The sequence below is a fragment of the Mesoplodon bidens genome (assembly GCF_964165515.1).
Source record: "Mesoplodon bidens genome assembly, chromosome: X".
NCBI lineage: Eukaryota > Metazoa > Chordata > Mammalia > Artiodactyla > Ziphiidae > Mesoplodon > Mesoplodon bidens.
In genome coordinates this window covers 38,032,917-38,058,393 of record NC_138163.1, presented here as the reverse complement: position 1 = coordinate 38,058,393, position 25,477 = coordinate 38,032,917, and the positions used below count along the sequence as shown (strand labels likewise).

General features: G+C 44.2%; 1 protein-coding gene across 3 annotated transcripts in view; it reads left to right on the top strand.

The window, feature by feature from the left end:
* Positions 1-24,612, top strand: part of LONRF3 (LON peptidase N-terminal domain and ring finger 3) — a 37,747-nt gene extending 13,135 nt beyond the window's left edge. For 2 of the 3 annotated variants that reach the window (XM_081222424.1, XM_081222425.1), the window contains 8 exons: positions 427-688; positions 1,363-1,453; positions 9,849-9,963; positions 12,184-12,305; positions 14,452-14,610; positions 15,218-15,380; positions 16,392-16,541; positions 19,662-24,612. In XM_081222424.1, the coding sequence (XP_081078550.1) occupies positions 427-688; positions 1,363-1,453; positions 9,849-9,963; positions 12,184-12,305; positions 14,452-14,610; positions 15,218-15,380; positions 16,392-16,541; positions 19,662-19,817 (1,218 nt within the window). In that variant the 3' untranslated portion in view covers positions 19,818-24,612. Of the gene's footprint in view, positions 1-426; positions 689-1,362; positions 1,454-9,848; positions 9,964-12,183; positions 12,306-14,451; positions 14,611-15,199; positions 15,381-16,391; positions 16,542-19,661 lie in introns of all 3 variants that reach the window. The other variant, XM_081222423.1, reaches the window with a different exon arrangement.
* The last annotated feature ends 865 nt before the right edge of the window (positions 24,613-25,477 follow it).

Genomic DNA, 25,477 nt, shown 5'->3' with positions numbered 1-25,477 from the left:
CTTCCCGAAAGTTCTTTGGGAGCTGGGTGTGGGGCTCGAGGATGACCCGGAATGGCAGTGAGGGTGAGAGGAAGTACTGAGTGGCTGGATGTACCCTCGCTGTACTGCATGCCTTGGTTTCCCTCAGGTAGTGACTGGGGTGTGACTTGGAGAGGAGCGGGGCCTGGCACTGCACCTGCCATTCTCCCCTCCAGCGCGGCCCGAGGACTCTCTCCCTACACGCCTTTCTGTCCTTGGCTCGGACAGAGGTTCCTCCGCTGCGCCCCAGCCGGGCCTGCCTGTGCCCTATGCCCGCCCGTCAGTTAAGCTACACGTCCTCTAGATGATCAGTACTGTGTGATATCTTCTCATCGTGGCCCCGGGGAGAAGTATCAGAGGACGATGTTGGTCGTGAGTAGATCCTGACGTTTGGCTCTTCCTTTCCAGGAAACACTGGAGCGCCCACATTGTTCTGGTCAGGAGGCGGCAGCAGCCGGGGGGCACAGAGGCAGCCCGATGAACCTCGTGCCGGTGAAAGGGGACAGGCAGCAAGACGGCCCGGAAGACCAGGACGGAGCGCAGGAGGAGGGGGCCGCTGCCTCTCCCCAAGCTGCCTCCAGCAGGAGCGGCAAATGCCAGGAGAAGAAAAGGAAGTGCTGCCAGATGGAACCCCAAGACCCCGAGGTGCCTAGGAAAGTGTCTAAGCCAGGTGCGGACTCTACCCGGGGGGCAAGCGGCTCAGAGGAGGGCCCGGCTCACCAGTCTGTGGAGGTCCCTCACCCTCCATGGGAGGGCTCCACGGCTCTGCCGCCTCCGGGGTGCCTGTGGGGTTTCTGTGAGTGCACAGCGTCAAGTACTGACATCTCATGCCCTCGATGGTGTCACCTCCTTCCAGGCCAGCCTCTGGCCACCCCCATCCCCATTCTGGGAAGGTAGGACGAGGGCAGCGCGATCCGGCCTCACTCCACTCATTCCCAGTCGTGTTCCCATAGGCAGGCATCTGAGAAGCAGCGGCCGCAGCTTGATACCTTTCCCAGAGCGGCTGGCAGTGCCAAGATTCAGTGTCAGCTCTGAAGGCCTGGCTCAGTCCGCGGAGTTGCTGCCGCCGCCGCTTGTTGAGCGAGGCGCCTGTTGCATTTGAAGGAAGCCCCCAGGGCTCCGGACGGTCCCTGACTTGCGCGTCTCTTTATGGGACAGTTGGAAGCCTGTGAGCGCCTGTTTCAGGGCAACCCATTCTCAGTGGCTCACGTGGCCACTAAATCAATTCTCTGGGAGGTGGTGAGAGTGGCAGACTGAAAAAATAATTGGGTTCTTTTGCCTCAGAAGTGCTGTTTTCTGAAACCAAGGTTGGTTCACCTCTGACTTCTACTTTCTAAACCACAGATCATCCCGCTGCTCCGGGGGCCAAACCTGCTCTGTGTGTTCCACTCGCATCTTTTGACGCCTCTGACCTTGAATGCTCCCTCTGTATGAGGTATGTGATGTGTACTGTCACTGCCTGAGTGTTCTTCCCCTCTGGTGTCTGGACTTGTCTGCTAGTGAACTACCGCTCGGTTGGTTAGCACGGAAAAGCGTGGTTCTGACAAAATGGAAATCACGCCGTTAACTGTCACACGGGCTAGCTTGTGTCCCTTGTTTACAGCCTGCATTTCCCGCACTCCTGACTTGGAAATACCTAGGGAGTGGGAAGGAAACGGTCTACTCAGAGGTCACAAACTGATGGCCCACAGGCTGGCTGTCTTTTGTTCGGCCTTCAGGGGATTTGGGGGCTTGTGAAAGGTGCATTTTTTTTTCTTTTATTTATTTATTTTTTTTTTTGCGGTACGCGGGCCTCTCACCGCTGTGGCCTCTCCCGTTGCGGAGCACAGGCTCCGGACGCGCAGGCCCAGCGGCCATGGCTCACGGGCCCAGCCGCTCCGCGGCATGTGGGATCTTCCCGGACCGGGGCACGAACCCGTGTCCCCTGCATCGGCAGGCGGACTCCCAACCACTGCGCCACCAGGGAAGCCCTGAAAGGTGAATGTTTTGAGACAAGACACACACTCCAGTTGGTCACGGTCCCCCTCCCATGGCCTCTGCCTTACACCAGCCTTCCTCTCACATTTGCTTTGCTTTCCTGGTGCCTTGTGGGCGTTTAAGTTTGTGACCCTGGAACTAATCTCAACTGGCTACTTGATCAAGATCTCAAAGCTCAAGGGCCAGTGTCAGCACCACAGGCCTATTGTTTGGAAGCCAAGAGAGGGCCTGACTAGTTTTTGTTCTGTGCCCTGCACAGTAGTCAGTAGTGGGCAATGTACCACTTGGCCAAGCATCTCTCCTCCACCCACTGTCACATCATCTCTACTTTCTGCGACCTCTGGACACACAAATTTTCCACATGCCTGCCCACCCTCCAACATACACAGAAAGGAAACTGCTGCAGTCGTGGTCTGTGCAAAGAAAGTACTTTCACTTGTTTCACTTCACAGCTGTGGCTTTGTGGCTAAGAGGAGCTGCTCCAAAGCCAGGGTGCCTGGGTTTCAACCGAGGCTCTGCCACTTACTGGCTGTTTGACCTGGAGCAAGCGACTTTCTCTGCCACTGTTTTCTCATGAGTAAAATAGAGGACAGTAGTACCTGCTCTACGGGGTTGTTGTGATTGAGAAAATCTATTTAAGACACTTAGAATACTGCCAGACATATAGTAAGTACTCAATAAACGTTAACATTTTTTCCTAGACCAGAGGTTCTTTAACTTTAGGTCCATGGACCCCTGAGGGGGTTCTATCTATGGATTCTAATAGATCTAAGAATTCCCTGAAGTTATATGTAAAAGTGTGTGTGTGTGTCTGTGTGCGTGTGTGTGAGTTTTCCAGGACAAGGTCCACAGCTTTCAGTAGATTCTCAAATGTGCCTTCCCCCGCCCCCCAGAAGAGCTTTAAAAGGAGGCTGAGATATTTGCACAAAAGTTGTTAAGATGGTTGAACCAAGAGAAGAGGTGTCAAGAAAAATCTTTCGGTCCACCACACAGACGGATCCAGCCAACGGAGGCTCCTCAGAGGTTTTCTTGCCCTTTACAAGCACATATGCCTTCCATGTCAATCCCAGGCATACTCGGAATGACATTTTTTGTCCTCTGAATAAAAATGAGTAAGGTAGCCATTACCCAAACACATACTTTTTCTCTCTCTTAAAAAAATTAGAGTTGTCAGATTTGCTCATAAGCTCAGACAGACTCGATAAAGAATGTAGCAGCACTCGAAGAAAGCCTTCCATATGCTGTCTGAGTTTAGGTGGAGTGGGCGAGGGTAGGATGGGTTGTATAACCAGTTCCCCCTCCCCCTCCCAACAACATAGCAGGTGGGTCGTGCCAGAGCCAAGTTGTGAGATGATAGACAGACTGTGCTTCCAAGCAGACAAATGGGCCTCCACAGGTAATAACGCCTTTGTGACCCTCAGCCCGTGATGTGAGCCATGGTCCTTCAGATGTCAGACTTTGATGGACTTGATTCAGCTCACTCAGAAAGCCTGGGTCTTCGGTGTACTTATCCTCCTTAACACTCCTCCCGGCATCCCGGGGACGCAAAATCAAACACGCAGACTCATCCTGTTTGTGTTTTCCCTGAGGGCTAAGAATCCTGAGGTTGAAGTTCTTTTGTTCCCTTTCCTCTGCTTTCTCCCTTTCATCTTGTTTGTCCCTGATCTCAACAGGGAGCTTCAGAGAAGGGTTAGAAATTTGGTCCAAGAAATAAACACCAAGAGGATAAGACCCCCTTCTAGTTGGCTCGCTCTGAGTTTAAAAGCCATTATTTCCCTTATCCTGCCCCTCTGTTCTAAATGAGACTTCAAAGCAAAAACCCATCTTTGCCTGGAGAAGCTATTGTATGGGCTGGTAAGTTACCGGGGCCGGGGGTGGGGTGGGTGGGAGGGACTCTAGCTGCTTTACGGTGAAAAGAAGCCTGCCAAGTCTAGAGAACATTTCTGATCGCAAGGCTCTTAAAACTGTAGCCCTAGTTCAAAAGCACGTAGCTCCCCTTCCAACAGGGCTTGTCTCCAAGTCAGAAATCACATGTTGACGGAGGCCATTTCAAATATATGCTTTAGCTTGAATTATTGCAGTCTTGGAAAAGCTCCTGTTTCTACCTCTCTTTAGTGTTTTTCTTTTTTAAATCGTTATTAGGATTATCATTACGTTCTGTTATGACCCTCATGTGTCTTTGGTGGAGAGGGTTTAAGGGTAGATATTTTCAAACGATCTGCCGGGTCCTGAAACTATAGACATTTGTACCTCCTGTGCAGGTTTCTAGAATGAAATCCAGTGCCGTGGTGCTGCATCGGTAGAAGACAAGTTAGAGTGTGAACTTATTTGTTCTGATTCTAGAGGGAAAGCCAGGAGTGGCTTATAAATTCCTCAGGGAAAATGGTGGAGAGAGTGAATGGAACAGCGAATGAGAAACTTTCCAGTCTCCGTTCCGAGTTTCCCTTGCTGGACGGGCAGAGCTCTGCTGTGGGAAGTCACTGTCTGCCCCTCAGTCTCTAGTGCCTGCAGAGCCTCCCTTGGGATTTACCTGCTCCAGATATCCTAGCCCTGGGGGCCACCTCTGGGGCTCACCTCTGGGGCTGCTGTGGAGCAGCACTTTTGGGGTGACAAGGATATTTTGAGATGTGGAGCAGGAATGTTTGATATTTGAACCAGTTACCTAATGGCCCAGTGACCTCTTTGTCAATTGAAATGAAAAGCTTTATATTTAACCTAGTTTTAGCTGCTCAGTTCACTTTCTCTCTCTCTCTCTCTCTCTCTCTCTCTCTCTCTCTCTCTCTCTCCCTTCCCCCTCCCTCCTCCTCATTCCCTCTTTGCTGTCATTTGATAGCAGCAAAAGAGCACAATACAAGGATGTAACTGGTGGGAAAAGATAGCTATTTCCAGACAAGCCAAACATCTTATCCGGGCTGACATCTAACTGAAAGCATTTATTATGACTATTGTTTACTCCATCACTGTGACAATGTAAAATGCTTTCTTGTGAGAAAATCTGGCCCTGCTCTGATTTATAAATGCCCCCCTGAAGTGTTTTCCAAAATCATTACCTAAACTGGTACATAAAAGGGAGAGGGATTTGAGTATATATCTATTTCTAGCTCTATCTACATAGAGAGAGTTTCTCTCTCTCTGGCAGTGGGGAGAAGGAAGGGAGAGAGACAGAGAAGGAGAGAGAAAAGGGTGTGTGTGTGAGTGTGTGCATCTACATGTACGTGGATGGTATGTGTTCTAGATATAGATGAATACACAGTCGTGGCTGTGTCATATAGTGGAGAAGGAAGATGGGCTTGTGACTCACATGTGACTTCACACCCCAAGCCCTGCTACTTATTAGCTAGCTATGTGACCTTGCGCAAGTCCTTAAACTTGTCTGAGTCTTAATTTCCTCAGTAGTAAAATGGAGCCAGTCAAATTATTGCCTGTGACTGTATAAAGTTAATTTATATGAAAAACAGTATTGTACACATCCAGGATAGCAAGAGAAATATATTCCATCTGTCCCCAGTCACTTTACTCAGTCAGCCTGAATATAGAAGTGGGTTGAGTATTGAAAGATGATATATTCTAATCATCTGAACCTTGAATTATTTCAGAGCAATAATTATGCAGCCTCTGTGGCAGCATTCTTGTTTGTGACCACTCAGATCAGGAGCATTTTAATCATAGCCCTTGCTAAGAGTTGCTGTATCCTTTTGTGTCTGTTTCATTCATCTGCTCATTAATTGTCAGTATTTATTGCAATTAATTGGCCAGCTATATCATTATTATTTGTATGTGGATTACATTCTTCAATGAACAGAAGGCTTGAAATTCTCAAGAAAAATAGTTTTGCAGATACAGATTCATCAATCAGTCTTCGTCATTAGCGTCGTCAAGTAATGTATAAAAAGCATTCGGGGGGCTTCCCTGGTGGCGCAGCGGTTGAGAGTCCGCCTGCCGATGCAGGGGACACGGGTTCGTGCCCCTATCCCGGAAGATCCCACATGCCGCGGAGCGGCTGGGCCCGCGAGCCATGGCCGCGGAGCCTGTGTGTCCGGAGCCTGTGCTCCGCAACGGGAGAGGCCACAGCAGTGAGAGGCCCGCGTACAGCAAAAAAAAAAAAAAAAAAAAAAAAAAAAAGCATTCGGATTCATAGGTCTCAAATTACTGAGGAAATGAGATCATCTGGTTTGGCTGCTTCTAGTAGTTAGATCACAGCAGTAGTTCCCCAAATCAGCCTGCAAATCTCAATTTTGAAAAACACTGTAAATTGTGAAATAGACACAGTGGGAAAGTATGTAAAAATATGAATATATTCTCTTAACAAAATATTGTAAAGAGGATACTCACGGAACCCCTCTCAGCCCAAGAAATAAAACATTGCCAGGACTCCAGAAGCTGCACGTGTGCCCCTTCCAAATCACGACCCCCCCCCATTGCCCCTGAAACCACTATCTTGACACCCTTGTATGTATCTCTAAACTGTGTAATTTCGGTTTTCCTATTTTTTAAAAAAACTTTATATAAGTTGAATTATCCAGAACGGATTCTTTTTTTGTGGCTTCTTTTCCTCAGGATGAAGATTTATCCATGTTATTCCATGTAGGTGAAGTTTGTTCATTTTCATTAGTGTGTAGTGTCCATTGTATGAAACAACCAAAATCAGTTATATTCTGGATGGATATTTGGGTTGTTCCTAGTTTAGGGCTATTATGGACAACGTTACTATGAACAGTTTTTATGTCTGCTGGTGCATATATAACTCTTTGCCCATTTTTGATTGGGTTATCTCTCTTTTTCTTACTGACTTGTAGGAGCTCTATGTATGTTCTACATATAAGTCCTTTGTTAGTCACGTGTGCTGCAAATATCTTCTCCTGCTCTGGCTTGCCTTTTTGCTCTCTTAATGGCACCTTTCGACGTGCTAACAAGTTCTTAAGTTTAATGCAATAACAATGATCAATCTTTTCATTTACAGTTAGCTTTTTCGTGTGTGTGTCCTGTTTAAGAAATCTTTTTTTTCCCCCTGAGGTCAGAAAGTTGTTATGTCTTGTCTTCTAAAAGCTGTACTGTTTGCCTTTCACATTTATTTTTACAGCCCACATGGAATTGCTTTTTGTGTATGGTGTGAGAGGCAGTCCAACTTCTTTGCCCCCTATGGATAGCCAACTATCCCAGATAGCGTTATTGAGAATGCTATTTATGTATTGAAAATCCTCCCTCTGCTTTGAAATGCTACACTTGTCATAAATCAAGAATCTGGGTCTCAGTCTATTTCTGGGTTTTCTTTTCTATTCCACGGATCTATTTGTCCTTGTGCTACTCTTACTCCGTTTTAATCACTACTGCTTTATCGTGAGTTCTGATGTCCGGTAGAGCATGTCCTTCTACATTGCTACTATTCAAAAGTGTCTCATCTCTTCTTGGCCCTTTGCCTTGCCTTATAAAGTTTAGAAATCAACTTGCCAAGTTCCACAAAAACAAACAGTAAAATCACCCATTTGGGTTTTTATTGGGACTTAGTTTGGTCTTCTTTACTTTCTTTCAATGAAATGTTTACAGTTTCTTTCAATAGAGGTCTCATAAACTTTTGTTAGATTTATTCCTGGGCACTCAATTTTCAAAAGCGATTGTAAATGTCATCTTTTCAAAAATGTATTCTCTCATGCTTGTTGCTGGTATATAGAGCTACAATTGAATGGGGTGTGTGTGTGTGTGTGTGTACTTCTCTAGCTTCTTTGCTAATTCTATCAATTCTCATTAATTCTAATAATCATTCTATAGATTCTTTTAGATTTCCTAAGTTCATCAACATACCATTTGTGAATAACAACAGATTTGTTTTTTCCCTTTTAAGTCCTCAAACTTTTTTTCTCCTTGCCTTAGTACACTGGTTAGGACCTTCATCAAAGAGGTTTTCTGAAAATTAATTTTACTTTTTGACCAATTTAGTAACTAAAATTTATTAACTCGGTTCAACAAATTAACTGCTTTTTAAACAGGTAGATAACATTTAAAAAGTAGAAAACAGTAAATATATGAAAAATCTCTCTCCTAGTCCAGACCTTCATTGGCTTGTTAAAAATATCAAACCTCCGCCCTTCCCCTTGACCTCCTGAATTGTAAACTTTGTCCAGTGAGACTTTGCCACGTCTGCGTTTTTAAAGTTCCGCCTGGGACTCTGATAATTAGGTTTGGAGACCAATAGAGTAGATTCGCCTATGCAGAGGTTAGTAGGATTGTGTAATACAGTGATTCCCAACCCTGGCTACACATTAAAACCACCCCAGGAGTTTGACAAATCCTGATGCCTGGTCCTTACCCTGGACCAACTGATCTGCATCTCTGTAGGTGAGATCCTGGGCCTCTGTAGTTTTTTAAAGTTCCCCAGGTGATGGTGGGAGGGCGGTGGTCTGGGCAGGAGCAAGAGGGAGGGTTTACTCAGGGGCACAAGGAGACACTTGGGGGTGACAAGCATGTTCATTATCTTGGTTGTGGAGGTGGCCCCGTAGGTGTGTACGTGTGTCAGAACTTCTCAAGTTGCACGCTTAAAGTATGTGCAGTCTATACATCTATGTCAATAATACATCTCTAAAGCTATTTAAAGAAAAAGCAACACACGTGGTTCTCACACACAGCAGTGGTTGAGAATCACTGTTCTAACAGAAAAGGCACACTACTGGAAGGGGAAGTCGTGTACCTTTTCTTTTTCCATTTCATCTGCCAACAGTTGGCTGTGTACTCTTAGATCAGCCACTTCATCCCCTCTGGATCTCAGTTTCTTTCTGATTGGTGGGTTCGATTTTTTTCTCAAGTACTTTTCAGCTCTGACGCTCTGATTCCTCTGTTCAGCCTGGCTGTGCGGGCCAGGCTGCTGGTGCACCTCCTGGCCACACGAGGGAGCTGTGCAGCCTGCAGCCTCTTCCTCTCAACTGAACACTCTTGTGAGGTCAAAATAGGCTGGTCAGGCGTCTTTCCCTTCTTTCTGTCCTCTTGGTGAGTGCGAGCTCCGCTTCTGAAGCATCATCTTCAGCTGCCCCCATCCAATGGTCCTGCTGCAGGTGAGCCTTTCTTTAAGCAAAATAAATCCATGAATCTCTGAATGTACAGAACAGCTTTTTTAAAAGATCCTCAGATTGCTTTGAAAAAATAGACAGCTCCTGAAAAACAATTAAAATAGGATCTAATTAAAGTACGTGTATACATACACATGTATATATGTATGTGTCTGTCTGTCTATCCATCAGTAAGCACATTAATAATATTACTCTGTTGTCCCTAGGAAAATGATCCATCCATATAAAAGGCAGTTATGTTTGTTACAGGTGCAATTTTGAGATCCTTCAGGCTGTAAACATTGCTTAGGTGAAAAATGGAATCAAGGTTAGCAAATAAGCCTAGTCTTTTCCCACTGTAATATGATATAAAGTACTTAAATATGGGAGTGTGTGTTTGTTTATCTATGTGTTTACATATATTCAGGTGAACAGGTTGGCTAAGTATTTTAGAATGGAATCTATTCAAGACACTCTGGGCATTCATCTTCATTTTTCTAGGACCTGACAGGGAAAAAAATGTGGATGCCCTGGAAGAGACTGACTAGAACTAATGTTACAAAATGATCTAGCTATGTCCTAAATTTTAATGAATGCATAATTTGATGCATTTCAATCCAGCTCAGAAATAAAAAGCAAATGCTTTTCTGAAGTGCAACAACAGCAGGGTTTTTTTAAAAAAAGGAAAAAGAACCCCCTCCCACCCCCGCACATAGAATTTCCCAAATAATACTATAAAACCTGAACATTGAATAGCTCTGTCTTTCATGTTTGGTCTGATTGCAGTTTTCTTGCATTCTGATTCCTAAATTTCAGATTATTCTATGAGCCAGTCACAACACCTTGTGGACACACCTTTTGCTTAAAATGCCTTGAAAGATGCCTAGATCACAATGCGAAGTGTCCACTGTGCAAAGATGGTCTTTCACAGGTAAAACGTTCTTTCTTTCTTGATTGGGTTAGCTTACTGGGAATTGGGTACGAAGACAGCATCCTATTGGATCCCAAGCCACTGCACTGTGCTAGAGCAAAACACCCCCTCAGACCATTTATTTCTCCTGTCTTAGAGCCACCCCTCCCCTCTCCACAAAGTCCTTCAGGGAAATGAGGCAACATCTAGCTTTTTATGAACTGTCAGTAGTGAAATTAATTTGTGTTGGAAACAAAAGTATCAAAATGGTGATAAGCACAGATCAAAATGATGATAAACATGGATCCTTGTTCTAATCCCATCATGGCAGCTGATTCACTGTCATGTTGGGTGAATCTTTTGTCCTCCCTGGGCTTGGACTAGATGAGCTCCGATGTCCCCTTATCATCAATGTTTATTCTGTGGTTTGAAGAGATCACTCCCAGGTCCCCAGGAAAACCTCACAGACCTTCATTGTGGTCCTTGCCCCACTCCTCAGCTGCCACTGTACTTATTAGCAGACATTTGTCAGCTGGAAAATCTCTGGGGCTTCCAGATTCTCTAAAATGAATCACACAAACTGCCACCTTTGTCCTTCAAATGGACTTGCTGTAATTTTTTATAGCACAAGCAGATCTGGGAATCCATCTTGTCCCCCCACCCCAGGGACTTGTGTGCCATATTTTACAATCAGTATAAATGTTCCTTGACCCCTGTCATCCCTGAGGAGAGGTTGGAGATGATGCAAGACTATCTCTAGGTGAATGTAGATCCAGAGGAGTCATGTGTCAAGCTTTCCCAACACCCCAACATTTAAATTAAGGGAAGGGAGTGAAATAATCATCCAGGATAGCCCTGAGGCTGTGTATTGGGCTGGGGGGCAGGGTCAGTGTCATATCTGGCCTAGGTGAAGAGGTGGTATTTGCTGTCCTGATTGTAGGTGAGAAGCCCATGGTCCTTATACTTCAATAATACACTGGTGTTGTGGTAACACTACAACATCCAGATTAACAGAAAGAAGGAAAATCTACCGTTAAAATTTTAGTATGTACCTTTACTGGGTTTTTGTTTCAGCATCAGCGGAGGAGTCACCTCCTTCTTGGAGAGGCTACCTCCTGAGTCATTGCTTTTCCCCAAAGACTGGGACTGGGCAAAGCAGCCGGTTTTCCTGCAGCCAGGCAATGGCAGTGGCTGAAAAGGCATCGTGGAGGCAGAGGCTGTGAGGTCCTGGACTTAGGGGCTAGAAGATATTCCCATCTCTCTCTGTGTCTTCACACAGGGTCACACTTGCACCATTTTCCAGAGAGAGAAATATCTTATTCCGATCATGTTCACTGCGGAATAGGCAGACGTAGCCCGTACTGGGAAAGGAAAAAATGTCTGAAGCCTGCCGTTTTATACTCAGGAGCTCCCCCTGCTGGGTCTGTGTGGGTAGTTGCCATAGACAGCAGTTCTCTGCAGATGTTTTCGTTCCCATTGTCTGGTTCACACAAACACCCACTCCTTACAGATCCCTGGATATGCACGGACTAGGGGTGTTTGGGAGGAGAGTAATAGTGACAATTGACAACTGAGCCCGAGTTAGGTTATGAAATCAGGTTTTATAACATAAATCCAGTGATACCTAGACGGTATAATAAAAAAAAATAGGCAAATGAAATCACCAGTATAGCTTTTCTTTTTAAAACTAAAGTTAGAGGAGAAAAAACTATGTATAATATATAGACTTGAAATATCCCGAAGCCCAAGCATTGGGGTGGGGTTGGGAGTGGGACACAGCAGGAAAGGATCAATAATTGAAAATTGCTTTTTAGTTCCCTGAACCTTTTGACCACGGACTTTCAGCATATCCCAGATGGAGACCATTTCTGGGAGCTTATAAACGCAATAATCAGAAAAAGGAAAGGAAAGGATTTTCTCCCTTTCTTGACAAGAACATGATCTCAATCAATTTCAGTGTTTTAGGAAAGCTATGACATTTTAAAAACTCCATTGCAGGTCTTTTTCCCTTTTTAAAATAATTTTTCTAATTATAAAAGTAATTCACTGCATGTGGGGTTTTTTTAAGCTAAACTCTAACCTCCAGAGAATATATACATTATGATATTATCAGCTGCCAATGTGTGGGTCTAAATTACTCCAGTATGTGGGTCATTTAACTGTTCTGCTGATTACATCAGAAGTGCTTTGTGTTTTTCTGATGACTCTGCATAATATCTAATTGCCTTGTTCCCCGTATAGTGCTTGGCATCAAGAAAATACAGTAAAAATGTCATAATGGAAGAGCTAATAGCTAAATTCCTTCCAGAAGAACTCAAGGAACGAAGGAGGCTTTATGAAGAGGAAATGGAAGAACTTTCTAAGTATGCATATGCACATTGCTGTTTTCAGTTTCACTCATATCAGGTCATAGAACTGAAAGTGTACATTCCCTCCCAGCTCCTCATTTAGTGATACCACGTTGGTAGCTTGAAATTGGCCACAGTGAGAGTATTTACACCACAGAAATTGGCAAATGCTGTAACAAGGGCTTACCCGCTCCATCCCCAGAAAGCCAGTTGTTCATTTACCAGCACCCACTGAAGAAACCTAAGCCAAACCACTGACCAGATCACATATTGGCACTAGTAACTGGGTATCACGGATAACAAATTATTGGAATAATTTAATCAGGGGGGCTTAATGAAGTGCAGGTGACCCTTAAACAACATGGATTTGAACTGTGCGGTTCCACTTACACGTGGATTTTTTCCAGTAGTAAATACTATAGTCCTACACTCTCCGATCCGTGGTTGGTTGAATCCACGAATGCAGAACCGCGGATACAGAGGAACTTCGGATACCGAGGGCGACTCTAAGTTATATGCTGATTTTCAACTGGGCCGAGGGTTGGCGCCCCTAACCCCCATGTTGTTCAAGGGTCAGCTGTATCCAGAAGACGGTTTTCAGGTACATAAGGAGGTTCTATGAGGTTAAGAACTCTGATATCAGCCAGACCTGGGCTTATGATGCAGTTTTGCCACAAAGTGAGTATACTTCATGACCCTAGGCAAGTCACTTAACATCTCTGGGCCTCAGTCTCCTCATCTGTAACTTGGGGATAATAATAGACTTGGACTTGTTACGAAGGTCAAATGAGCTAGTGCATAGTAAGCACTTAATAAAAGCAATAGTAAGAATGCTGCTTGTTATTACGCTTCCTCTTCCATCACAGCTATTGTGAGAGGTACAGAGTAGGGGTGGAGAAGGAAGTAAGGCTCCAAGCTCTCTGCCTGGCCGGAAGAACAACTCACCTAACAGAAAAAGCAGGAGGAAATCACTAATTTCTGTCTCTCATACTGCTGACCCCCCATCTCCCCACCCCTGGTGGAATTCTCACAGCATTCTGGGGGCAAAGTTCCCGATGGCAAAAGCCGTTCTGGTTTTATGCTCACCCTGTAGAGAACATTTCTAAACTGCCACCAGTTTGCTTGTGCCTCTCACTTTGAATAACACGCTGTGCTGGGGAGCCAGAAATGAAATCGTTCTTTGCTCATTAACATATTAGATCTACTCAAGGCATCTTTATCTTTATTTCTGATTCTTAAGATCACCTTGAGTCTCTCTGGGCCCTCTTCTCAAATACCATTTAATGTCTGATTAACAAACACTGGAATATACTAGGTGGATTTCTCTTTAAAGGAATCCTAAATTTAATCCTTTTGAGATTTGGGCAAATGATCTTATATGTCTATCGGTAAGGTTATGTTCAGATGTCCCTGTATTGGATTTACTAGACAAATAAAAGAACAGTGATCCAGGAGGTGCTGGCCTGGTTGGTGGTTCCCCATCAGGCCACGTGTCTGAGTCTTCGTGGGCACATGTTGAGAGGCAGACTCGTAGGTGTCGATTTCAGAGCTACTGCACCAGTGTCTCTGGGTGGGGGGGTGCAGTGGCCTGTTGTCTGGGTTTAAGGGCCTCTGGTGATTCTGATGCACAGGAGCGTTTGAGCATCACTGGGCTAGATTACTCTTGCCTCTCCACTGCTCCCTCCTCCTCCCAGCTGGGCCTGCCATGCAGATCCTCTGGGGGCTTTGCAAACATGTGAGATGTTCACGGGGGTCTTGCAGAGATTTTCCCACCATTCCTCTGGAGAGCTGGGTCCACTTTTACCACCCTTCCCCATACTGCCAGCAAGACACCTGGAGAGATTTTCTGGAGTGGAGAGCATGAAAGAAAGAAAGAAAACTATGAGGTATAACTATCACCGACAATGTTAAGGTACTAGAGAACTTCATTCCCCAAATTAGAATGTGTAGAATGTCAATTTTAATCATAGCCCTTAGGCTAACCTGTGCACTGGATAATGGGATTCAGCCCACAGCACCAGATGCATTTTAGTATTTTTTATCAGCCTCAACTTGATGTCTCCTTGCCTTCCTGCGGGGGAACCACATGGTGAAATTTGACCAGCCTTTCTGTGTTCTGCTTCAATGCCATGAGATGCATATCCTTTGCTCTTCCTGACAGCTTAAATAAGAACGTGCCTATTTTCGTGTGTACCATGGCATATCCCACGGTCCCTTGTCCCCTGCACATCTTTGAGCCTTGTTACCGTCTGATGATTCGTAGATGCATTGAGACAGGCACACGACAGTTTGGCATGTGCCTTGGAGATCCTGTCAAAAGGTAAGTGAGGAGCTATGCAAGTAAAGGGAGGTTGGGTGGAAAGTGTTTTTTGTTTTACTTTGGGGCCCTCCCAGGAGCATTTGTAAGGATCAGGGTCCCTCTGGCCCCTAGTTTACCGTGTGAGAGGCTGCCTGTTTAAAGGAACCCCAGGATCAACCTTTTGTTAAACAGGTGGTATATAGTCTAAAATGTGTTTTATAAGACTGTGGTCCCTGGAGTCAGGCTGCCTGGGTTCATATTCTGGCTCCATCCTTGTAGCAAGTTTGACTTTGGGCAAGTTACTGAACCTTCGGTGACTCAGTTTCCTTATCTGTAAAGTGGGTACAATAATAGTGCCTACCTCGTTGGGTTTGTTGGGAGGATTGGTGAGTTAATAATGCACATAAAGTACTGAGCACAGTACAATAAATGGTAGCAGTTACACATTAAAATCTTTTCTCACACAGGCACTGCCTGTGGTGTTATTGCAGCTATAGACCCTGGGACAGGCAAGAAGGCAGAAGTCCCTCAAGGCACAACATGGGGTTATAAAAATGGGGGGAGGTGCGCAGGCCGGGGAAACAGCTCATCAAGAATTTACTTTCTTGAGTCCATTCCCCATAAACAGGTTTGCGGAATATGGCTGCATCCTAGAGATCAGAAATGTTCAGTTCTTTGCTGATGGCCGCTCGGTGGTCGACAGCATAGGCAAGAGGCGCTTCAAGGTCCTCCATCAGGGCCAGCGGGATGGTTACAACACAGCTGACATCGAATACATTGAAGACCAAAAGGTGAGGGTGGCCAGTGCCAAGAATCCTGAAGCCAAGCTAGCCCTGTTGCTTGGCAGACCAAGATGATTGCAAAAGGATTTCTGGGCATGGATGGGGGCCTTGGGATTTCTCACCGATTTGCTGCTGCTACGCTGAATGCTGCCAGGTTGCTGTTCGATTGTGGAATGGCAGTGATTGCGCCCCTTGTCTGGGCTTTCCCTGCTTAGTTGCTGATTTATATTCATGCATAAGAGATGCCAAGCCAGACCAACCCTGGGGCCCATTCAGCATAGGAGTTAGGTCTCTGCCAGGGATACCAAGATCTGGAGCTGGATCTATACATATGTATTTTATTTTTCGCTTTATTTATATTTTAAACCTTTTTCTTTTGAGATAATTGTAGATTCACACGCACATGTCTATTTTTAAATGTGCAACCTGGCCAAGAGCCCTTCCCAAGAATCCATCATCCCATAAGGCAGAAAGATGACATGTCCAGTTAATCCTTGGTTTTCTGAACTAACGGGTAGAAGAAGAGGTAAATAATCCCATAAGCGTTTATATTTACATTCACTACATAGTACAAGATTAATAAACATTTGCTCAACGAATAAATGTATTTGACTTGGAAGATAAAGTTACATACGGAGACACAGACACTGCTCCCTCTCTTCCCAGGGAGCAGTGGGAAAGCAGATGTAAAACATGAAAAGGAGAGAGGCGTGAACAAGCACAACCTAGTTTAACAGCACGCCTCCACTCAGGCCAGTCAGCATCGCTGGTTTTCTATACGTCTGGCTGTTTCAGCTCATTTACCAGCTGAACCTTTCTCTGTCCTCCACCCTCAGCAATATTTACACACAGTCCGTCCTCTGGCCGAGGAGCCTTTCACACACGACACAGGAGAAAGCCAGAAGGGCGAGTCTTCCCGTAGGATGACAGGATGGATGCTCAAATAGGCAGGTGTCAAAAGGGGCTCTAGGCATGAGGGAGAAGATACAGAATGCTTCACTTCCACTTTGATACTTTCAGGTTCAAGGAGAGGATTGTGCTGAGCTCATAGGATTACATAACTGTGTCTATGAGCAAGCGTCATCATGGTTTCATTCACTCAAATCATCTCTGAAGAATCGGATACTCAATCATTTTGGTCCAATGCCAGAGAAAGATGCTGATCCCCAGGTATATAAAAATGTCTCTTTGTAATCAGTCACCCCCACCAGATGAGAGAGCCTAGGGTTTGTGATTAGATACGTGTGTGGTTTCCACCCAGCACATTTAGTGTAGAGAGGAAGATGGGTCCAAATTGGTCTTGTTTGGCTGGGCAGTAGGCATCATGGGTAAGAACAAAAGGACCCCAAATCAGAATTGGAGTAACTGAAGTAAAGCAGTAGGAACTTGGATCCAAGATAGGTTTTAAGAGATTAGTCAAGTGAGAGGATGGGAACACAGGCACCATCAACAGAAGAACCTTTCATGTGAGTCCAGATTCCCACCATGATGATGTGTTAGGGTGACAAGATTCACAGAAGGCCAGGCTTAAGAGAAGGGTACCTAGGGAGCTGAGACCAAAGGCTGCCACTTCCTGGAGGCTTCATAACTCTCTCCCTGATGGCTTCAGGAGCAAGGAGTGGGGAGCTAGGGCCAGCCACCTTACAGGGTTCCAACTGCAGGATCACAGAAACCTTTCACCCCCAGGTCCCTCCATGCTTAGCCCTGCAGGTCTAGACCCTTGCCCTTGTCCTCATCAGGGATGAACAAGTTTTCCTGAGCCAACTGACCCAATCCTTAAATTTACCCGTGGCTGAGTTATACTAGAAAAGAGTTCATTAGATTCTACTGGATCAGTCTATTTCCTGGAGGGACAGGTCCATTTGAGAGACCAAGCTGCAGATCTGAAGCTCTCCAGGAAAGTGGAGATAGTTAAGTTTCACCAAGCTTTGTGTGCCTGGTGTAAATCAGGGAATACTCTCTCTAGGACAAGGTTGGAGATATCCTAGTCAAATATTTTCCCACCATCACCTTTCCACATTCTGACCTGGTTCCTACGTAATCGCCTCCATAACTTCCTTGATTCTTTCCCTGTACTCATTCCTGACTTTATCACAATAGTAAAATAGAATATGTATATTCTGACTTCCATGCCAAAAAACTGGTCCCACTTACCTCTCCAGCTGTGTGACCTCGGGTAAGTCCTTTCCCCTTTCTGACTTTTTCGCCCATCTCTGAAATGAGGGAGGTAGACGAGGAGGTCTCTAAAGTCCCTTCTTCCTCTTGCGTTCTGAGGCTGTAAAACACCAGTCTGCTCCCTAATGCGCTGCAGTGTCTTGTTTTCTCCAGGCCACAAAGGTGGCTCCTTTTCCTGCCCCCATTCAAAGGCATCGTGAATGTTGGAGGGAGAAAGCCCATCGCTTCCAGATGATCCAGCTCCTGGCTCTGGGCCACAGTGACTCAGGACTACGGCAGAGCTCTGAGAAGGCTCATGATCAAGTTGAATGTTCCCCTTCACCTTCTGGAAAGCATTCTCCCCTAGTCAGGCAGAAGATAGCGATCAGCAATGGTAACAGCATCTTCCACAGGAGGAAACACAGGTGCCACTGTGTGATTCATAAGGGCTCAGTGACACACAAAGCGGAAATCTTGGGTTTCATTTCATTTCTTATTAGGACTGTTGCTTTGGCAGCAGCAGCAGCAGAAAAAATAAAACCCATCCAGTTTGATCCAGTCAATGCTGTAGCCCCCGTGGTCCCATTCATAAGAATGTTCTAAGCCTCTGCAGGAGGTTTCTTAGGAACCACCACATGTATTAACATCAGCTTAAACATCTTTGTTAATGATCCTGGGAAATACAGTTCAAGATATGTGAATCTAACATTCAGAACTCATCATAGGAGAGACAACACGTTACAGACTGCGGTGAGGGACAAAAATAATCCAAATGGAGCTAGAGGCACAGAGAAGCAAAGAGGCAGTGAAGGTTGTGAGAGAATCAGGTGACCAGTTTGGAAGCAAACAATCCCGCGTGTAGAATGTGGTTCTCTGCAGTCCTAAAGCCAACCTTCTGAAGGGTGTGGGCAGAAAGCTCATTTGGAGCTTAGTAGGAAATAAGTCACCAATGTCTACAATGTGTACCTGGGACGCTGCTGACAAACAGAATTTTGGTGCAGGATCACTGTAGGATAGGAAAGCTCTTTATTAGAGGAAACCTGGGATGGAATATATTTCTATGTGACTGTGTTTTCCAATTAGAATTTTTGCAAAGTGGGATTGCTCTGCTTTGGGGCTGTGAATCATAGGCTCTGGTTTTAGGGGAGGAGCTAGCCATGGCCCTGTTTAGTGACCTGGCATATGTGGACTCTGTTGCCTTCAGCCAGAAACAGGGAAATGGAAGTAAGAGACATGCAAAGCCTAAGGGGTCATGAGAACTGAAGACCCATATGCTCTATGCATCAGGCCAAAGGGCCTAAACAGAATCTAAGAGGTGGAAGAGGCTGAGTAGCTGTCTCTCAGTATCCATGGGGGTTTGGTTCTAGGAGGCCCCATGGATACCAAAATCCCTTCTATAAAATTATGTAGTGCGATGAGTACAATCAGCCCTCTGCATCTGCAGGTTTCGCATCTACAGATTCAACCAACCAATTTTGATCCATAGTTGGTTGAATCCATGGGTGTGGAGGGCCGACTGTAGTAGATAGTTCAGCTTGTAAAATCACACTGGCTAGAAGGTATGGTGTATTTGTTAGGAAATTGATGTGTTTGCTTTAACCACTACCAAAAATAACTGTAGCTTAAACTAGATAGAGAGTGTAAGTCATAGAGATGGAGGGCTAGGGCATCCCTGTTTCATGAGATCATTCAGACCCAGGCTCCTTCCTGACAAAGCTCTACCATCCTTTGAGTGTTGCCCTCATCCTCCTGATTGAAGAAGGCTGATCATCAGCATGTCTGTGTTCTAGCTAGGGGAAGGGGAGAGAAAGAGGAAAGTGAGGGTGCATGCCCCTTTCCCAGAGCATGGCCCAGAAGTTACACTTATCACTGCCCTTTACATCTCCTTAGCCAGGACTTTGTCTTATGGCCTCACCTAGCTGCAAGGGAGGCTGAGAAACGTAGCCTTCCCACCCCCAACCCCTGGGTGGCTGTATGCCCAGCTAAGATAAAGGGAAATAGAGATGGGGGGTAATTAGCAGTCCCTGCCACACACGGAAGCAGTTCCACCTGGGATGTTTCCTGGCAACTTTGGAAGCCTACAGGCTAGGATCACTTCCGCAGGAATAAGACGAACCCATTGCATTTCTCTTGCAGATCAACCCCAATGGCCCAGCCTGGTGCTGGTGGACATTAGCGGTTCTTCCATTGGAAAGCCGAGCTCAGCTCCCGTTCCTAGCAATGAGGTCCCTAAAGGATAGACTGAACGGTATTCGGCGAATCCTGGCCTTTATATCCCGAAACCAAAACTAGTGAGTGGATTGCTGAACAGGAGCTCCCATGCTCCCCTCACCACCTTGGGGGAGTCGTCTTGTAAATATACCTAACTGCAATAACATCTTAGAAGGAAGTATCAAACAGAGGCATTATCCTTCTATTGATCAGAAAGAAACAAAGTAGAAAGACCAAAAGAATGTGATCTGTTTGAAACTTTCTTTCTTAAGATGCCTCTTGACATGCTGCACAACTACATGCACAGCAGAGGTTGTTTAAGAGCCCAGAAGAAAAAAAAATTTTTTTTGATTTTGACATAAAATTTTCTCAAAGTTTAAAGTGATTTTGCTTTAATTTTCTGTCTTTCATAGATGAATGACTGTGTGGTTGAAATGTGATGCCCAGTTACTAATCATGTTGCTGCATTATTTCACTGACTTTGGAGGTGTCATTCCAAATGGTTCATATTTTATATAACATTGTGTAAAATAATGTTCATACTTCCTTCTGTTTTAATAATTTATTTTCTGCACTACCATATCCTTTTTTTCTACATGTATGTTTGTAACTATTTAAGTGTGCATTACTGAAAAATACTGCTTTATTTATTGATGTGGTTTACCATGTACCTAGGGGGAAGTAACAATACTAGAAATGTGCGATTTTTGCTTTAACAGTTTTTGCTACATTTGACCCCAGTTCTTGAACCATTTTTGTATCTATCCAATTGGATGCTTAAAGGAAGTTCAGAATCATGCCAAGATCAGCTATCCTTACAGATTCTATTTTGCTTTCAATTTGAATCCAACAATATAAAATACTTAAGGGATTTGGCATAGGTTGTGGAATAAGCCAGGGTACAATAAAAGTAATCCATTTTCTATGTGTCATACAGAGCCAGGATTAAGGAATTCTTTTCTTGGAATCAAGAGATGAATTAGAGGAGTGTCTTTTATTACAATCTCTTGTAGGCATTTATTTCAGCAATCTAATTATATCTTAATTTCTCCCCAGGGCAGTTAGTAATGGGACTTTTAAGCAGGATAATATTTAACCCTTCAGAGGTAATGGTTTTCAGTCTGGCGTGTCACAGCCATGCCCAGCTAGCCTCCATACCTCACCTCTTCTCAGGGTTCTGAGGATCAGGGCCTGGCTAGCATGTGTGCAAACACTTGATGAAGGACAGTTCATTATTAAAAGTGTAAAGAAGCCAGGAAAGAGGGTAGAACCCTTTGAGAAACCCTCAAACTATCTTTTTGGTTTTTAAATCTTTTCAAAGGAAGCCATTAATCCATGATTTTATCTAAACACGGTCTTTCCTCCTCACTGAGATGGGCCAAAGATTTCAATACAGGGGAAGAATAGTGGTAAGGGGGTAAGAGTGAGGTCTTGTTTAGCTTGCTTAGTGCCAGTTTGATTTCTTTAGTGCCAGGACAACCTGAAAACAGGAGTGTTATAATGACAGAGTGAAAAGATTAGGACAGCGAAGAAGTGAATCGTGTTGTTCCTACCTTCACGCAAATTATCCTCCCCCCATGTGACTCTGGACAGCTGCAGTGCGAGACTCACACACAGCCCATCCACTCTGTTCCCACTAGAGGTTAATGCCTCAAGTAATCAGTTTGACTTCTTCCATCACCACCTGTGGCCAGAAACAGAAAAGGGAGAATGAGATGATCCAGGCAACAAAAAAGAGATTCATGTAAGCAGAAACCAAATAACCTTTTCTGCACTTTCTTAATGAACACTGTGTTGTCAGAACATTAGGTTACCAGGTTTGATGTTTGGAGCCCAACTGGGCTGGTAAAGAATGGAAGCATAGGCGTGGTTACTGCCTAAGCAAACTCTACAAGGCTCAGGAAGGAGGAAATGAAAGGCTCCCTCTCCCACCTGGTGCACAACCATGTGGTCATAAAACAGTCCTAGGACAGTAATTTCCTACTATCTAGTGTAAATGCAACAAAGAAAAGGGTCATAAGTGTCTTGGATTGCTAGATGTGTTACTTTTGTGATTTCACTTTTTCTGAGCACCAGTTTGTCAACTAGCAAGTGGTGGGGATAAATACTGCATGTAGGGTTCTTATAACATTACATGAGATAATATATATACATCACTTAGCATAGTGCCTAGCACATAGGAGTCATTCAACAAATAATAGCTATGATTAGATTATTCATAGATACAGAATATCATCAGGGGACTACATTGGCCCTGCCTTTACACACAATACCCATTTCCAATTCCTTTAAACTTGGTTGGTGGAATCCACACCTCTGATTTTCAGACCATAACTTGATGAAATGTTTACATGTAATTCCTTTAGGGGTCAAGTCTGTTTGGGAAAATGAAAAGACTGGAAAACAAATTAGGGTCAGAGATAAGGGAGAATCCCATGCCAGCAAATTTTTCCTCTTTCAAGAGGGCTAAAAATTAGTGTTGTTAGGAGGTCTAGAATTTCTGATATAATGAAAGCCTTAAGTTCAAGCCCCATTAGAATAACCAGCTCATCACTTCCTGCTCTCCAAAATGTATAAAATTCCACATCATAGAATATTTCACATTGATAAGAGAGGACCTAACTCCAGCAAATGTAGCTTGGCTAGGCGGAATTGCACTTTTCTCTCAGTGGCCTGGATACACATTTGGACTGTTTTACATGTTTTACAGCAAGCTTTTGTTTCAGTAGTGGTGGGAGGCAAAGTGCAAGGCTAAGCCTTGGCTTTCTTTGATATGTACTTGAATGGGGTAATCAACTGGACATGACTATTTCACTGCTTGTAAATTGATTTGGCTGCAAAGCTGGGGAATAAAGAGTATATACAGGAAAAACAAAGTTAAATCTAGGCCAGAAGGACAAGACTTCCCCCTTGGTAGTTAGTGCCATTTATTCAACTAATTTTCCTGTTTATTGTGATTTACCTAGTCTTTTCCTAGTAGGTTATTTTCTGTGTGTGTGTGTGTGTGTGTGTGTAGATGTATATAGATGTGTGTGTGTGTGTGTGTGTATATATATATATATATATGAGTGTGTTTGTGTATATATGTACATGTGTGTATATATATTAGGTACCAAGCAGACATTATGCCTTTCTGCTTCGTACTGTATTATTGCTGCTAGCTAATAACCAGCAAAATGTAGAAAATGAAAAATGATAAAACTAATTTTCTGTAGACAACTTGGAGAAAAGAGTGCTTGCTCCTTACTCAGTGGGGTAGAGAACTGACTGTGTCAACAATTTGCCTTTTCTGAAGGCCGACTGCTTCTAGCCCCTTGCTGCCGCAGCATGCTGGGACTCGTGGAATCACTGCACATGTGGCACTTCCAGTTCTGCCTGTGGAGCCAGACTGGGCTCAGATTAGTCCCCTGTGACTGGCTGTTGGAGCAGTGGAGCTCTGAGGCTGGTTCACAGCACTCAGAAGTCTCTTACTGTCAATAGATCGCATACTGTTGATAGACTGGAACCCGCTGGGGGCTGTGTTTCCCCTCACCAACTCCATTCCCAAGATGGGAGTTTTATTCAGGGACTCATTCCTTGAGTTCCCAACATGTTGACTTTGCATCCATTTCCGTTTCCTAAGGCAGAATCATAGCAGAGATATGTAATCGAGATGCAAATAGAAGGCAGCCCAAATAAGGGAAAAGGACAGATTTTCAGCCCATTCTTGGGCTTGAGGAATGAGGTTTTGATTTGATAGAAGACAGTTCTGAGAAGCAGCCGGCTGCATGGGCTGCAATTTGTGGCCTTTCCTGAGTGCAGAAAGAAGGAAAAGGAGCCAAGTAAAATGTACACATTTGGTTCCTCTTAGAATGATAACTCCCACTGTTCGACTATTTAATAATCTGGATTATGCACATCCAGAGGTGAAATGAAGACATTTTCCCTTACAAATGGGTATTTTCAAATGAGCTAAATTAACCTTGAGAGAGAAGTGCCTGTAATCTCTGTTCCTGGTGTCATTTTAAAGCTTTTGCTTCGTGACTGTGTAGCCATTTAAAGTTTACAAAGCAACACTGTAGCTTATGCATCATTTTAAAACTTGCTTGACATTTATCTATAGTCAAAGCAACAATAATAAACAACAACAAAATCAAAGGAGAACAAATAGTTCAATGTGGCATCGTAGGCTTATTAGATAAACTAGTTGTCATTTTATGCAGTTCTCAGTAATGCCAGGATTAAAATATCCAGCAAGCCATTTAAACAGTGGCAAATGTGTCTTTGTGTTTGTAATTCCAGTTGTTTGTTAAGCAGCCATTTTACTCTTGCACTGTAATGAACTGAAAGGGGAATTAAGATAATGCTTTTTTTTTTCTTCCCATATTGCTATTCAACTACCTCTATATGCTTGATGTCTCTTTAGGGTCTTCTTTCCTCTAAATCTGTACAAAAGAAGTTTCAGCTCATCTATGTTGTAATAACAATGTGATATAGACAGTCTCTGTGAAAGCTTGTTGTTCATTAAAAAATGTTTCCTATTGTTTCACTTTGTATCTAACACAACTCTACCCATACTTTAGGGCAAGAATTGCCCAAATAACTTCAGTATCTTTTTGATGGAAGCTGAATAGAACGGAAAGGGATCGGAACATCTATTTTGTTCTTGTTCCTATTGATTGTAATACATTTGACCAGAAGATCTTCCGAGGAAATAGACCTGCACTCAGAAAGCGAGCTCTTATGTATGTGACAGTGAGGCAGGTGTGAACTGATTAAAGTAATTGTTTTAAAATGCACCAGAAAAGTTTGTCGTTACTAATTGTATTGAAACTTTTTGCTAATAATCTGCCCCTACTTTATGTGTCAATCCATTCATATACTGAGTTTGCTTAAAGCAGAGCACACTACCTACTCTGTTTTCTTTGGCATGATAAAAAGTTGATGAAAGCAAATTACACGTTTTATTTCAATTAAATGGTTTCTCAACAATAGGCTAAAGCTAAGGCCCACAGCATGAACCCTTTGACAGGAAAATTGGTAAAATTGACTAGGACAATGAGCAATATTGACTGAGCTGACTCTGGCACGAGAGCTTCAGCAACATCTCACCTCCTTTACAGTACGGATGTTAGTCTCGTGCCATTGAGGACTTTACACAGGTTCTATTTTACCACTGAAGAAAAAAAGACATAGGAGTAGAACAATTAAAAAAAAAACCAAAATGATTGCTTGGCTCTGTTGGACTTCGCCCTTCTGTGCCTCATCTGCTACTGTCTGGTTCTCATGAGATAGAGCACACGCTGGCCAAAGACACAATCTTCCCTCCGAGGCAGTTCTTCTGCCCAGAATGCCTGCCTAATCCCTTCTGGAGAACTGGATTGGATCATCGAAAAAGAAGGTCTTGTTTGAGCAAAGCCAAAGCCAACACTTTCTGCTACCTCTCCTCTGGGATCCACCCTTTGAGTTCTCCAGGGCCAAAGATGCCTCCCTAGAAGGAACTCCCAGTCTCAAAATAAGATAGGAGCAAGAGAAGGGAAGGACAAATGCCCTAAATCCACAGGCTCCCAGATGTTTAAACATTTCCTTCCCCTCTTATGTTTTATGAGTTCTTAACTCCAGGAGGGGCTGAGGTGGGATGGGAAGGGGCTGGTGTCAATACTTTCCATATTGGCTTCTTCCAGGCAATGCAGAAGCTTCCCAGCCAGACTTGTCCATGGTCAGCCCAGTGCAGAGCCATGCCCTGGTCAAGGCAGAAGAGT